Source organism: Sycon ciliatum, chromosome 4 (assembly GCF_964019385.1).
Source record: "Sycon ciliatum chromosome 4, ocSycCili1.1, whole genome shotgun sequence".
Taxonomy (NCBI): Eukaryota; Metazoa; Porifera; class Calcarea; order Leucosolenida; family Sycettidae; genus Sycon; species Sycon ciliatum.
Window position 1 is genome coordinate 2,800,232 of NC_088646.1, and position 16,705 is coordinate 2,816,936.

The 16,705-nt window shown below is 53.0% G+C and overlaps 1 protein-coding gene across 1 annotated transcript; it reads right to left on the reverse strand.

Moving 5' to 3' along the window:
- Positions 1–12,133: 12,133 nt before the first annotated feature.
- LOC135813360 (uncharacterized) lies at positions 12,134–13,138 on the reverse strand. The gene has a single exon (XM_065326460.1). The coding sequence runs from the start codon at positions 13,136–13,138 to the stop codon at positions 12,134–12,136; it is 1,005 nt and encodes a 334-aa protein (XP_065182532.1).
- Positions 13,139–16,705: the final 3,567 nt, after the last annotated feature.

Genomic DNA, 16,705 nt, shown 5'->3' on the forward strand with positions numbered 1-16,705 from the left:
CAAATAATTATGACGTTGATTTCATCAGTACATCTCCAGGCTGGCTGAATGACCTGGAAGCTACTGCGATTTCCGTCTTGCCAACTGGTCACTGAGTGTCAACCCAAGTAAAACAGAACGTACTCAGGTGCACAGAAGCAACGACAGGATTGGTGAGGAGTGGAGAATGGTCCGAAAACTAGGATCTCTGCTTGGCGACGAGGCTGACGTAGCACGGCGGAAGCAGCTTGCTACAGCGGCCTTCACATCAATGTTTAGCCTCTGCCTCTGGAAACGGAGATCTGCTGTGAGTGAGCGTCTGCACCTGCGAGTATACTCGGCGTTCGTCCTAAGGTACCCGTTCTAACATACAACTGTGGCACTTGGGGCCTCACACAATCTGCTCACCAGAAGTTGGATGCCTTCCACCGACGTCAGTTGCAATCTCTCCTTGGCATCAAATGGCCACAGCGCATCTCCAAAGATTCGACTCCGTGAGTACCGAGTGTCATTATTCGCAAAGTTGACTGTATGCCTGTTTTGATTTCCACTATAAATAAAGTACACACACACACACACACCTGGTCCTGGTATACACTGCCACGTAGGTCACGTGTTTCTCGTTGAGCGAGACGGAGACGAGAGGAGACATGAGCGTTGGTGACGGGATAAGTCGTTTCGCCTTTTGAAACGCCTCTGGCAATTCTGACATTGCAATTGGAACTTGTCCCTTTCATCAGCAGTTGGGCGCCTGGTGGATCGGTTGCAGTTGTGGATAGCAAAGCCCCGGATCGACACACACACACACACCTGTCCTGTCCTGTAGAGCCACTACCACTAGGGTCAGTCACGTGGGCCCCGGAGGGGAAGCAGAGAGAGAGAAAGAGCACGCCACCCGATGGCGCTCCAGATGCGAGACTAGCCGGAACCGGCGAGAGCAGATCAGTGTCTGCTCCAGGATTGTAGGACAGCCGGGTACACGTGTACCTGGCACAACCATTTCAACCGGGTCGGAGCCGGGCACACATGTACCTGGCGCTGTCTCACCAGCCGAGTCACATGCTTTAACTGGTTGGTTGGTTTATTTTAATTCGGACAATAAACGGGAACTAGGCCCAATGATATAAAGGCGAATGGATAAGCCGCATTTAGAAAAGAGAGGACAGGAATTAGAAAATTACGAAAGAAGAAGAAGTATCTGACACCTACAAGCCATGTAGTCAGTCCTTTCGAAGTTCGAAAGTGTAAAGTACCAACCGGTTCACAGGTGACCCGGTACTATATTTTCAACCCGGTCCAAGCGCCGCCCAACCGGGTGGATTACCCGGCTCACCCGGCGCTGGAGCAGACACTGCAGATACACATATGCGGGAACTTGTCCCGTTCTCTGGCCGTTGGTCGGTGGCAGGGCGTTGAACAGCGATGGTGGTTGCGTCCCTGGGTTGAGCGGAAACAACGATTGCAGGTGTCACAGTGAGCATTGCAGCACCTCCGAGCGGTAGTGTCACCGGTGACAACAGCAGCTGGTTCGGTCAGTACTGGGCACGAGGTAGAAGCGGAGCAACGATGCACAGCCAAGCCTCCGCGACTCCGGAACCAAAGATGACACCGAGGGCACTGACATGCACCTCTCTGCTCCGAAACCGGCTTCTGCCGTTCAGCCGTGCACTTGTGCCTAGCGAGGTCACCCTGACGTGCGAAGTGCCGGGCGCATGTGAAACAAGTCACCGGCGCCGGTACGAGGGGATCCGGGGCCGTCCGAGGTGTAAGCCAACCTCCAGTCTGGGCGAGAGTCACAGGCCACTTTGTACCAGTCCGCTTCAAGGTCTCGTGAGCGAAGGTCCTTTAAAGCGCAGTCTTTCCACCGCCGACGTGAGCCATGTGCCGGGCGACGAGATGGCAGGGTGCCGAACAGCAACTGTTTGGGCAATCGCACGTCATCCATGCGGGCGACATGGCCTAGCCACTCGAGGCGCCGATGCTGAACCTTGGTGACGATGGTTTCAGAGTCACCCCACCACTCAAGCAGCTGGCTGTTGGATATGTGGTCATCCCAGCAACGATGGCGTGTGATACCCAATATCGACCGCACGCATCGCATGTGGAAAACAGACATGCGACGGAGGTCCTGCTTCAGCGGCGTCCAGCACTCGGACACATACAGGAGCAGAGACAGGACACAAGCATTAAACACACAGCGTTTAATATGAAGATCTAAGTTCTTGTTCCTGAAAACAGATTGCTGCAGAGCACCACAAGCCCGGGACGCACTTGCCACCCGAGCACTGATATCCTGCGAAGATCGGCCGCCACAGTGGATGATACACCCCAGGTACTTGAACTCCGGCACACACTAAATGTCCACACCGGCAAGCTGTATGGGCGCCTGGTCCGCAGCCGTGATGCCAGCTCCCGCAACCAAGAACTTGGTTTTGGTCGCGCTCACGGTGAGGCCGAACTCTGAAGCGGTCGAGTTGAACAGGTCCAAGGCAATCTCAGCACCAGCACGCGATGTTGCAAACAGGGAGGAATCGTCCGCGAACTGTGCCTCTAGGGCGGTGGCAGCGGTGTCAGCCCGGCCTGCCTTGCGATACAGTTGAACCTCACCATAGTGGTAGCTGAACTCGAAACCATTGCCAGGAATACCTGACCCTCTGTTGCCACTTGGTGACTACTGCCCACATGAAGATGTTGAAGAGGACAGGAGCCATAGTGCAGCCTTGCCGCAGGCCGTTGGTAACGCTAAACGGATCCACGTCTGTGCCACTCACGCGCAATACTGCAGACATCTCATGGTGGAAAGACCGGATTACTGCAATCATGGGGGGAGGGACACCAGCACGGGAGAGCACCTGCCAGAGGCACTCACGGGGCACGGAGTCGTAGGCCTTCTTCAGGTCAATGAAGACGAAGAAACCCTTGGCTGTATGCTCGATGGTCTTCTCGAGCAGCTGCCGTACGCTGAACACCATGTCCGTGCAGGATCTACCTCGCCGAAAGCCGCATTGTGATTCCGGGAGGAAGCTGCTGGCCAGGCCCTGGAGTCTCGTCTGAATGAGACTCGCCAGGACCTTGCCGGCAACATCGAGCAGCGCGATGCCACGCCAGTTGTCGCATCGGGTCAGGTCCCCTTTCTTCGGAATTGGTACCAGGGTAGCGTCTACCCACTCCTGCGGCACTTGGCCGGCACGCCACACATCTCCGAATAGCTCCACAAGCGTGTTGTTCAGCGACTCACCCCCTGCCTTTACCATCTCCGGCAAGACGCCCGAGGCTCCAGCAGCCTTGCCATTCTTCAAGCGAGCAACGGCGCGGCACACTTCGCGCAGCGTGGGAGGTTCAGCGAGGTCTTCGGCAAGCGGTAGTTGAGGGATACCATTCAGCGCGTTCGGTGTCCAAGTGCTCATGACGTTGAGCACTCCAGAGAAGTGCCTTCCCCAGCGCTGTCCCTGCTCACGTGGTGACGTGCATATATTTCCGTTCTCGTCAACGATCGCTGCTGTCCGTACTGGTTGAAGGCCGCGCCCAGCAGACTGGAGGTCATGGATACATTTCCACACGACAGCGCCATTGAAACGGGCGTCGGTGGCCGCCTGAGCTTTAGCTTTGATCGATACAACAATCAGATGGTGGAACGTCGTACAATACACTTTGGACATCGTCAAAGAGTTTTTCTTTCACAGTGCGACTAGCTGCGTAAGTCACAAACCACAGTGAAACTCTTAGCTGACCCATCAACGAGGGCGAACTGTAGGCGGGCAGATACAACGCGAGAACTCACCGCCTTCCAGACGCAGCCACCAGCTCTCCACGCGCTCGCAGCGCAACTATCCAAAACAATTGCGACTCCTTCTCCTCGGCGGCGAGAGTCGTCTGCGCCAGGAGCTGGACGGCCAGAGCTGAGGATAGTGAAACCGTCCACAACGTAGCTTTCCTGTCCAAACCAGTGAGTCTCCTGCAGGCCTGCTGCGGCGATATCAAATCTCCGTAGTTCCGCCACAACCCGATTAATTTTTTTGTTTTCAACTACTCGGCCAGAAACGCTTGCCGTCTCAATGGCTCCGTCTCGCTCCACCAGAGACCTGACATTCCAGCATCCAAAGCGCAACAGATGGCGTCTCCTTCTCTCTCTCCTCTCTTCAACAAATTTCATGGCGCGTGATGGAATCCGCTCGGGGGCTTGTCAAACCTCCGCGAGTGGCGATGAAGGGCGCAGTCAAAGGTGACGGCATCAAACGCCGTCCCGTCCTTTAGCTGTGTCGGTCCCCTCGTCGAAAGCGCTTTGCTGGCCCTGAGAGAGTTTACTGAAAGGTTTTGGCCATAGAAAACTGGAGCTCGAAAAAGGCAAACCGTCCCCCACGAGTACAAGGAGACACACACACACCATTGGACCATTGGACGCCCATCGCCGAAGGCGATGATAGCGATGCTACAGCAGAAGCCATAGCAGCTTGCACACACACACACACACACACACACACACACACACACACACACACACACACACACACACACACACACACACACACACACACACACACACACACACACACACACACACACACACACACACACACACACACACACACACACACACACACACACACACACACACACACACACACACACACACACACACACAGAAACAGATGGAGGCGGGCTTGCTTTGCAAGTGTTCGCGAAGAGTTTTACAGAACAAAGGAAGGGACGTGAGTAGAGTTATAGTGGGTGGGAGACAGTTCTACGCCACGGGTTTTTTTTATGAAAGTGCACATGCCTACATTGAAAGGAAGAGAACAACAACAACAACAACAACAACAACAACCATCGTGAGAATAAAAGAATTTAAACAACAACAACAACAACAGCACGAGAACAAATGGGGACAACAAAGGGCGTGTAGGTGCAGTATAAGAGCTGTGCCAGTGAGGTGAAGTGTGCTCCCCAATCCTCACCAATGAAAGATCCTAGTACGGATGATGTGGGGCAACAGTTAAGTGGGACAGAATACTAGGACAAACAGACAAAAGGGGTTGGACATGCTAAAGCAAGGTGCAGGTGAGGCGAGTCCAGCTAGTCCGACCAGAGGTCTTGGAAGCAGCACTGGATGTGCGCACCAGGTTGGGGGGGGGGGAGAGGAATGGTACTAAAATAGCAGCATAAAGTAGAAAGTCAAATTAAGGTGAAGGGCGTTTGTAAAGTGTTATGTTTCTTCTCTGATCTTAGTTACCGTCTGTGGCTCACAGCCAGTCCTTCTGGCGGCGGGGGAAGTATGAATATTTCATACAGCAAGAGTTTAGAAATACGTGGGCCATGTAAAGTCGATCTTTTTGATATAGGAGTAATGCTGAGCGAGAAATACCCGCCGGCTATCACACCCTGTGCCAATGAGATCAGTAGTGGATTCGAATCACATGGTTGGCGGGCAATGGAGTTAGCGGTGGCGGCTCACCGATATCATTAGACTCCGCACTGACGCGGCTTACAACTGTGCGTTCAAGTCGTCCAGGGCGTGTCGGGGCCGGTCGCACTTGGTTGGTTGGCAATGGAGTTAGCGGTGGCGGCTCACCAATACCTTCAGCCTCCACACTGACGTGGCTTACAACTGTGCGTTCAAGTTGTCCACGACGTGCCGGGGCCGGCCGCAGAGTTGGATAATCACGCTGCTGCGGCTGCTGGTAGTCACCACTGCGGGAACTACTTCTGGTTGCGTGATGCCAGCGACTGGACGTTGAGACATGCACTGATCTAGATGGTTCATGGTGAGATACCTGTGTGTGGGGGTCCAAACCGGGAAAAGCATCTGTAATTCTACCATTGGCTTGTCCACTGGGGCTGTAGAGGACTGGAGAAACCACACTCATATCTTCCAATCCAGACGACACGGACGATATTTTTGCCCTTGGTTCATTGGAACTATGGCCGGCCCAGCTGCTTGCAGACCAGGTGTCCGTCGAGTATGATGGCATGGTGACGTTGCTGACCGGAGTTAGTGAGCAGCTGCTTGCTGAACTGGATGAGGAGCGTTGGCTGCCGCGACGTCCATTGCTCATTGGCGATCTGCCTGGTAGAAGACCGTTCATTCGCTGGGCGTGCTCCCCAAGCTTCTCTCGTTCCATGATTTCTTTACCTTTGGACAGGATCTCCTTGGCTGTGCGTGGCTTTTGATGACTGTCCGGTGGCAGTTCATGCAAAATCGTGCGCCAGAGTCGGGTCACCTCAATTCCACCATCGTTCAGCTTTGTCTTGTTGAACACACGGAAATGCGAAAGTGTTGAAGGTACGGGCAGCTCTGGGTCTTGTGTCTGCAACAACTTCGCAATTCTGTATGCATGCATATATTCGTAGGCCGTAGAACGTACAAAAGTAAAATGTTTTTTGACCCATTGAATGAAGTCAGCTCGTTTCAGCAAGTGTTCAGTGTACAGAACTTGATACAAGGCCTGACCAATAGTGTAGTAAGAGCCGCGTACATTTTGGCGTATCTGACTCTGCCAGAAATCGAGCCGCTGCGCTTTATGTCCGGAAACTTCCATGGTACCTTCCTTGACAATCTCTTCTTCATTTTGCTCGTCTTCGATCGCGTAGTCCTCATTATCATTAGGATGGTGGTGACGATGAAGATGGAGTTGGTCGACCTGGTGATAGTCACCGGTGTCGACTTGACCTCCTGAGTAGTCTCCACAACCGTCATCCAAGTTCACATATATCACCGGGCTGGGACTGCTGCTTTGGTGGGACGCCATCGGTTCATCGTTGATCAAGCTCCGTTGCTCGTACAGAGTATCGTCTGTCGAAAGGGATACGGTCCGCCCGTCCATGTTCACGTCGTATACACTGGTGTGTGCAGCCCCATACATACATGTAGTAGTACTCTGGTGAGGAGACAACAACAACAGGAGACTTCTCACTCCAACAATTTCCCATTTCACTGAAGGTAAGAATCAAGAATGGCTAGAAATAATTTCAAGGCACTGCTTATATATCCAGACGATAGCCATATGATGGCCGCGTAGGCATTTCTTGGCCGGCGAGTATCAGGCTGCTTTGGCAATGGCGGAGGCTCGCTTGCCAACGTAACCGTCGGAGGCCATCATGACTCATGAGCTACTCTTCTGAGCTGCATGGTTGGCCGCGTAAGCATCCAGCATTGATTGAGCGGTTTCTCTTTTACGTGTAAAGTACTGGAGTACCGGTATGTACTTCAGTATTGTGTATGTGCTGTGTCACGTGGTAGGTGGTAAAGTCAAGTGGTAGTTCGAGGAGATGGGCGTCGATTCCAGTGACGATCCGGTGACCCCCCCCCTACTTTCGATAAGGTTTCCGTAAGTCCGATTGGTATTGTCAAGAGTACATAACCCCCCAGAGTGTGCAACTCCACTATGGGTGCTGTCCCGACAGAATTTCAAGTTGACGTCATTTTGATGATGCAATGCGCACTGTACACGGATTATCAGACGAATCCGGAACCTGTGGTTGACCGAAGCCGATCGATCCTGTACAAATTATTGCAAAGAATAACGTGTGATGCGTTGACACCTGTACACATGTTGTAAATCACTGGTGCAAGGAGCATTGCGTCATAAATAATGACGTCAACTTGAAATTCTGTCGGGACGGACAGCAGGGTATGTGGGAGTTGCACACTCTGGGGGGTTATGTACTCTTGGTATTGTTGCAAACGGCTTTAGCTCCCCCCTCCTAGTTCCTTCGTCAGCTGGCCCAACTAGGTTGCACTCCACCATGGGTCCAGTGTCTGCTCTAGGATTGTAGGACAGCCAGGTACACGTGTACCTGGCGCAACCATTTCAACCGGGTCGGAGCCGGGCACACATGTACCTGGCGCTGTCTCACCAGCCGAGTCACATGCTTTAACTGGTTGGTTGGTTTATTTTAATTCGGACAATAAACGGGAACTAGGCCCAATGATATAAAGGCGAATGGCTAAGCCGCATTTAGAAAAAGAGAGGACAGGAATTAGAAAATTACGAAAGAAGAAGAAGTATCTGACACATACAAGCAAGAGTACTCTTGATACAAGCCATGTAGTTAGTCCTTTCAAAGTTCGAAAGTGTAAAGTACCAACCGGGTCACAGGTGACCCGGTACTATCTTTTCAACCGGGTGCAAGCGCCGCCCAACCGGGTGGATTACCCGGCTCACCCGGCGCTGGAGCAGACACTGGGGTCTGCGCCAACCGCCAGTTTCCAACAGGTTCGGCAAGGGTTGCCTCGCGTTCCGGGGCGCCCAGCTGTGGAACACCTTAGGGCCGGGTTCCACTGCGGCTCCGCTGCCCCGCTGCTCGTCTTTCGCGGCTTGAAACGTCATCATTACCATAGTGACCGCGGCTAGAGCTGGAGCAGCGAGTCCGCGGCTCACCGCGAGCTTTTGCTACGATTCTTGACCAAAAACTGCGAGCCGCGGTCGCGCCTCGACCTGTTTCCCGTACTTTGCATTGTTTTGTACGCCAGAATTTTAAAATTCAAATTTTAATTCGCTGCGCAGGCCAGAACACGAGGATTTGTTTGATTTCGCGCGCGCAGGCAGGTGAAACGTCATCAAAAAGTGTGGACCACGACCGCGGTACCGCGAATGGCGAGTGACAGTGGAACTTTGGAGGATAGCGGCTCCAATTACTATACTAATTCACCCACGAACACCAAGACTGTGAGAGTAGAAAATAGAGTACTTGTTGTTGTCAATCGAGTGGGGAAGAAGCCGAAAGGCAACGGCAGAGGAGAAAAATAAACAAGTCGGATAACTCAGTGTGTACAAATGCCTGCCGTACGGGACTGGGTTGTACCGCAGAGTTCAAGGTTCATACGAACGCGCGGCATGTGCAAGAAAATCGTATACGGGAATACAACGTGAGTTACAAACATGGTGTACGCTGTGCTGTACACCTCCGCAAAAGCAAGTGTGACGCAAAAGGGAAAAAAACTGAAAATCTATGGTAAACCAGACGAAACACAAATAATCCATAAAGCGCGCAGCGGGTTGCTACATCACTCCCCCGCCAGTGGACGAGAGGCACGATACGAACACGATAAACTCAGAGAATAGAGAGAAAACGAAAGAAGAAAACCAGAGTTATTAAGTATGACTGGGTAGTGAGCAATGACACAAAGAGAGTCAGGAGAGCAAGTGAGCAGGCTTAAGACGGTCTACTGAGACAACCTGCTCCTTGCCTTTCACCAGCACTTTAAAATATTTAGCACTGCGGCGAACAACAGGGTAGGGACCATCATAGGGTGGCTGAAGTGGCTTTCGAACTGCATCGCAGCGGATAAACACTTTAGCAGCAGATTGCAGATCAGCGGGCAGATGGATAGGAGTAGAGTCGGACACCTGGCGAACAGGCAGTGGCTGCAAGCGGTGCAGGGCGTTAGCAAGACGAGCGACATAATCGGCTCCACCAGAGCGGATGGGAGCAGACGTGCCAGGGAAGAATTCACCTGGGAGCCGGAGACTAGTCCCATACACAAGCTCAGCGGCGGAACAATCAGTGTCAGTCTTCGTGGAGGAGCGGATACTGAGGAGGATCAACGGTAGTGATGTCAGCCAGTGGGTTGGACCATTGAGAGCTTTCAGTGACGACTTCAAGTGGCGGTGAAAGCGTTCCACCATACCATTCGATTGGGGATGGTAGGAGGTGGTGCGGGAGCGGTGACATCCAAGTAACTTCATCAGTTCTGACCAGAGATTGGACTCGAACTGAGCGCCACGGTCCGACACAAGGGAGGACGGAACGCCAAATCGGGAAACCCAGCCATAGACGAAGGCAGCGGCTACTGTAGCGGCAGTTGAATCAGCAATAGGGAAGGCTTCTGGCCAGCGGGTGAAGCGGTCGATGCAGGTTAGCAGGTATGTATAACCCTGGCAGGTAGGCAGAGGGCCAACTAGGTCAACATGTACCTGTGCAAAGCGGTCGTCGGGTGGCAGAAACTGGCCAACCGGGCTTTTCACATGACGGAACACTTTGGCGCGCTGACACTGCTCACACGTGCGGGTCCAGGTGGTGATATCACGGTGCATGTGCGGCCAAACAAAACGAGCGGCAATGAGGCGGTTGCTGGCGCGGATCCCAGGGTGACTAAGGCCATGAAGCGAGTCAAAGACAGCACGGCGGAACTGCAGCGGTACAAACGGACGGGCGGGCAATGTTGCAGCATCGCACAGCACAGGAGCAGCAGAGCCAGGCAGAGCAAGAGACTGAAGACGCAAGGCAGAGTCAGGATGATTGAGATAAGACTGAGTTTCAGCATCAGCTTGTTGCGCAGCAGCGAGACTAGCAAAGTCAACAGCGGCAGGCGGCGAGACAGCTGAGACAGCAGAGACAGCAATACGAGACAAAGCATCTGCAACCGGATTGTGCTCACCCTTAACGAAACGAATGTCCGTGGTAAATTCTGCGATGAATGACAGCTGACGGAGGACACGGGGCGAGTGTGATGCTGTGGTGGTCTGCTTCAGAGCAAACGTCAACGGCTTGTGGTCCGTTAAGACGCGGAACACACGACCTTCGATGTAGTAGCGGAAGTGTTTGACAGCCAGATACACCGACAATAGCTCTCGGCCGAAGGTGCTATATCGGCGCTCGGTGTCAGACAACTTCTTGCTGAAGAAGGCCAGCGGTTGCCAGGAGCTGTGCACGTATTGTTGCAGTACTGCGCCCACACACAGGTCAGATGCGTCAGCCATTATGCAAATCGGCGCTTGCACACAGGGATGACAGAGCAGGGTAGCGGAGGCCAGAGCAGCTTTAGCGGCGAGAAATGCATCAGCAGCAGCTGGTGGCCAGACAAAATCAGGTGGCTTACGTGGCGGACGAGCAGACTGTTTGCCGACCTTGGTGCATAGCAGATCCGTTAGGGGCTGAACAATCTCCGCACAATGCGGGATGAAGCGTCGATAGTAGTTCAGCATCCCCAAGAACTTACGGAGCTGGGTTAGCGAGGTGGGTGCACAGAACTGCTGGATGGCGTCGACCCGACTGGCAGGAGGGCAGATTCCATCGGCAGACACAGTGTGGCTCAGGAATTCCACGGTGGGCACGGCAAATACGGACTTGGTGACATTAATGACGAGCCCATGCTTATCGAGGCGTTGCAGAACCTGCTCCACGTGGCTGAGGTGGGTGGACAGGTCTGGGCTGCCGACGAGCAAGTCATCAATATAGTCGAAGCTGCAGTCGAGGCCGGCGAGCACCTGATCCATAAATCGCTGGAAGGATTGTGCAGCGTTGCAAAGGCCAAACGGCATGCGCACAAACTCGAAGAGGCCAAATGGCGTCGTGACAGCAGTTTTTGCAATATCGGCGGGATCGACAGGGATTTGGTGGTACGCCCGGACCAGGTCGATCTTGGTGAAAACCTTGCAGCCGGCGAGTCGTACCGTAAAATCCTGTATGTGAGGAATTGGGTACCGGTCTGGTTGAGTGGCCAGATTGAGGGCGCGGTAGTCGCCGCAAGGTCGCCAATCTCCGTTGGGTTTGGGGACCATGTGGAGTGGGCTGGCCCAGGGTGACTCGGATGGCCGGATGATGCCAAGGTCAAGCATGTGCTGAAATTCCTGCTTCGCCGCTGCCAAGCGTTCAGGAGCGAGGCGGCGTGGCTTGGCGAAAACAGGAGGTCCACTGGTGACGATGTGATGCGCCACGTTATGCAGAACGGGCCGATCAAACGCAGGAGGTTGCGTGACAGACTGATAGCGAGCCAGCATGGAGCGAATAGGCGGCGGCAAAGAGTCAGGCATTAACGCATGTACAGACGGCTGAGCGGAGGCAGAAACAGGCACAGAGATATGCAGTGAGGTGCGGGCATCCAGCAAGCGGCGGCTGTGCAGATCAACCTGCAGCTGGAAATTAGCCAGGAAATCTGCACCGAGAATGGGCTGCATAATGTCGGCCACGACAAACACCCACTGAAAACGGCGACGGAGACCAATGTCAATAGTCAGGGATCGCATCCCATAGGTGACAATGGTGCTGCCGTTAGCTGCTCGTAGTGGTGGAGTGCCACGGCAACGGTGACGCTCCTGGGAGGTCGGCGGCACTACACTGACAGCGGCTCCGGTGTCCACCAAGAACTGCATCTTGGAGAGCCGATCACGGACGTGCAGGCGGCGACTTCCAGCTAGGCCAGACAAGGGTGCCACTACTTGCTGGCCTGCGCGTTTTCCTGCCGCTTGAAAGAGCAGGGGCTCCGGCAATGGCGAGCACGATCGCCGAATCGGTGGTGATAAAAGCACACGTCACGTGTTGGTGTGCTGGACCGGGAGTGCGAAGGTGTGCTGCTCCTACTTGTAGAACGACCACGGAAACGAGGCTCAGCAAGGGCGGACACTGCTGCAGTCAGTTCAGCAATTTGCCGCTCCAGGCGTGCCACAGTACTGTCCGGCATACTTGCTGCGGCGGGACGAAGAGCCATGATTGCGTTCGCTTCGGGCGAAACTGCCAAAATCCGGTCGGCCATGGTGGCCAGATCCTCCAGGGGCAGTGCCTCTGAGCTTGACGCGAGGATCAGGCGGGCTTTCTCTGGCAGCCGCTGGATGAACAACTCGTGGAACAGTCCGTCGTCCATTGTGTGGTCGTCCAGGAGTTGTTGCATCCGCCGCAACAGCTGTGTGGGCTTCCTGTCACCCAATTCTTCTTCGGAGAGGAGCAGGCGTATGCGGCGCTGCTCACTCAGCTGCGTACGCTGTATCAAGCGAGCTTTCAGCTGGTCAAACGGTGCATCCTCTGGCGGGTTGAGGATGAGGTCGCGTACCTCGGTGGCGAAGTCAGCGCTCAAACTGCTGATGACATGGTGGAATTTCGTGGACTGCCTGCTGATATTCCTAGTCCGGAACAAACTTTCCACCACGCCGAACCAGACTTGTGGGTCGCTCGCGTAGTAAGGCGGTAGCTTCACCGCAGTAATGGCTGACACATCGGGACTGCCAGCACGGTGTGCGGGCGGGTCGGCGTTGGCAGCGACAAGAGTACCTGTGCCTTGTTCTGTCTCTGTGGACGAAGGCGCCTGCTTGGCGGCCAACCTGCTCGGTGTCCCTGTGCTCTTGGCGGCCAGCGCGGTCTCGGTGCGAGCTAGCAATTTGCTGCTACCGATAGGTGTGCTGGGCATGGGAGTGCCTTTAGCGTGGGCTGAGGTATCGCGCTCCATTACTACTACTAGTACTAGGCAGGGTCTTCAACCACACACGAACGAAAATTACTTGCAGCGAGAGTTCGGGATACCGGCACTTGGGCTACACAACGCGGTAGCCTGATGCTGACCGGTTGTACGGGGTCACCAATTTGGAGGATAGCGGCTCCAATTACTATACTAATTCACCCACGAACACCAAGACTGTGAGAGTAGAAAATAGAGTACTTGTTGTTGTCAATCGAGTGGGGAAGAAGCCGAAAGGCAACGGCAGAGGAGAAAAATAAACAAGTCGGATAACTCAGTGTGTACAAATGCCTGCCGTACGGGACTGGGTTGTACCGCAGAGTTCAAGGTTCATACGAACGCGCGGCATGTGCAAGAAAATCGTATACGGGAATACAACGTGAGTTACAAACATGGTGTACGCTGTGCTGTACACCTCCGCAAAAGCAAGTGTGACGCAAAAGGGAAAAAAACTGAAAATCTATGGTAAACCAGACGAAACACAAATAATCCATAAAGCGCGCAGCGGGTTGCTACAGAACCGCGCTGCTCCGCTGCATGCAGCCAAGTGCCGCGGAGCAGCGGAGCCGCAGTGGAACCCGGCCCTAACCCAGCGACATACGTGCCATCTCCACGCTCCGCCAGTTCCGCGCCAGCATGATCATTGCCTTGCGAAAAGCTACCCCAAGGCCAGTTCAAACACAGCAGGGTACGGGTGCGGGTCAACCTTCGCGTAGGCGTACCAAAGCAGGCAGTGCGGGTACAGGTACTCGAAAGCATGACACCACGATGTCCCGTAGCGTCCCCAGCAACATTTTCCGTAGCGGTGACGAGTGTGAAGAGGATGGCAGCGTCCCCTGCAACATCTCCCGTAGCAGTGACGAGTGTGAAGGGGATGGCGACCAAGATGCAACCTGTGTAGACGAAGACAGATTCCAACCAGTCCAGAACGCAAAGCGGAGCAAGAAGCAGTGCGTGCTCCAGGTGATCGCAGATGACAGCTGGAAGATGGTGTCGTCAGAGCCTCCCAGGGCGAAGAAAGCTGTGCTGTACGTTGGCAACCTACCAGTCCATCCTCAAGCGTTCCATCGAGACTTACACTGATTTTTGCGATCTTTTTCTTGAGAACGATTCTCACCCTGAAATGACTTTCGGCGACTGACGTGAAAGAACACTCATGACACCCACCTCGTCGAATGGAGCATGCATTGTTTGTGGTGTATGGGTGCAGGAAGGTGGTATGTTCGCGAGGTGCATATCGAAAATGATCCGAAAGACTTTGTGATGGTGCCATTCGGCGGAGAACATTTGAATTTTTCGTACGATTCAGAGCAGTCGGCGAAAACGAGCCAGTAACCTGAAAGGAGGGCGTGAACAGGTGTAATTTTCGACAATGTGGTTGCCCTCGACCCTGCTCTCGGACATTCGAGTAATGGTTATGGCAAAATCGATGGTGCTCCAGGTTTTTCAGACGCATTTCTTGACCATACTCAATTCCGTAGATATACCTGTGCACAGAAAGCACACAAGAGTTCAAACTAACTCCACTGTATTCAGTTCACGTGTTTTCCACAGATTCAAAACCCTCCTGGGACCAGGAAAGTGGACAATACGCTGGAGTATAGACGTGCACACTGCGAACACGCCCACGCGCCACTCCTGCAGACCCGTGTCGGACATCACATACGGGCCATGTCACGGTGCCGCAGACGTAATGGGCGTGCCCCACACGCTTGCGTTACACACGTTTAGATCCTACATGCACACGTGGAGCACAAACATGTCAAACATGCGTGCCGCGGATGCACACACATTGTTCGTACATGCCGGATACACTTCGCATACATCACATGCGTGTGCCACACCGTCGGAGGAATACAAACGAGCACGGATACGCACACATGAGAGTACCTCACCAACAAAGCCTAGCCAGGTTCGCACTCGGTTTCCCTATCAACAATCATTTCTGGCTAGAACAGTGCAGTAGCAATAGCCGAAACAGAGAGAACGCAACACGGGTGGCCGAGCAAGTGACATAAAGCATAAACAAGACAAACATACTTTGTACATTCACATACAGTCAACTTCTCTAATAACCACTGCGTATATATATATAACGACAATTCGCAAATATGACAGAATTTCCATGCCCAGAGCAAAGTGACACACAGCATAAACAAGACAAACGTACGTTGTACATTCACACACTTTTAAAAGTTTGTATACATGTATGTGATTGTATTGATATGCTTTGGTTTTCTTTCCTCAAAGGAGAAGTGACGCGTGCATGGTATATGCATAGACCGTTGAAGTTCGTGTGAATGCATCAGACGCACACATGTACAGGACACTTTGCATTTTTCAAACTGAAACCGTATACATAAGCATGCGTGCACGTGTGTGTGTGTTTGTTTGTGTGCGGGGGGGGGGGGGGGGGTACGTGTACGTGTGAAGAGCAAAAACCAGTACTGATAAATTGATAATGCAGGCCAAGCAGAGAGGATCGCAAAGCAGACAATCACCTCTACATTGTAATCTTCTACAAATAACACATACATGTACATGTAGCTTCATAAGCAGAAAACGAGATACTGTGAGCGCGACAGACTCACACACACACACACACACACACACACACACACACACACACACACACACACACACACACACACACACACACATACACACACACGCGCGCACACACAAACACCCCCCCCCCCCCACAGACTAGGGTCCGGCGGATTCTGCCGGCAGAAAATTGGCAGAATTCGGTACTTTTTCTGGTAAGTTTCATGCATGTTTAGTATGTGGATAAAGAAATGGAGCAGAATTCGAATAATTGCCCGCCATAAGGTTTGTATGGTTCTGCCAATTTCACTGCTTTTCGAGCAGAATCTGCCACCTTTTCGAGCAGAATCCACCGTTCCCTACCACAGACACACACCACGAGACCATAAATCTGAAACGGCATGCATTTTGACACACACACGCACACATGCACACACACACACACACAGTCACACACACAACACACACACACACACACACACACACACACACCACGAGACCATACATCTGAAACGGCATGCGTTTCGACAGGCTTTAGAAGGCCACGAGTTAGGTGATCCACATCAAGGCAATACGCACCACCAGCCCAGCTACATGTACCGATATCTCATACTAGACAGCAACTGAACGCGGCACACATACTACACACAAGAGCGCGTACAGCGGCAACTTTCTCCTTATGCTTACGGTTGTTGAATACAGCATTGACGACACACCGAGACACACAGAGGAACACAAACTAGGGTCTACAATGTGCACACATACAGTACATGTGCATGCACAATGTACATGTATACACAGCTATGCGTTTGCGTGTTTTCATGCTCCCTTCAAAGGTTTATGTAGTATACGGCATGTATGATTTATGTTGCTTGAGTACGCCCACTTTGAAGGTCGAAATTGGATTATACAGGGCGTGAACAGGTGAGATTTTTATGTCTAGCTGTTAATTACCCTTACCTTAGCCCACCAAGGAAATCGGAATGATCAAACTCGATGGTGCTCCAACTT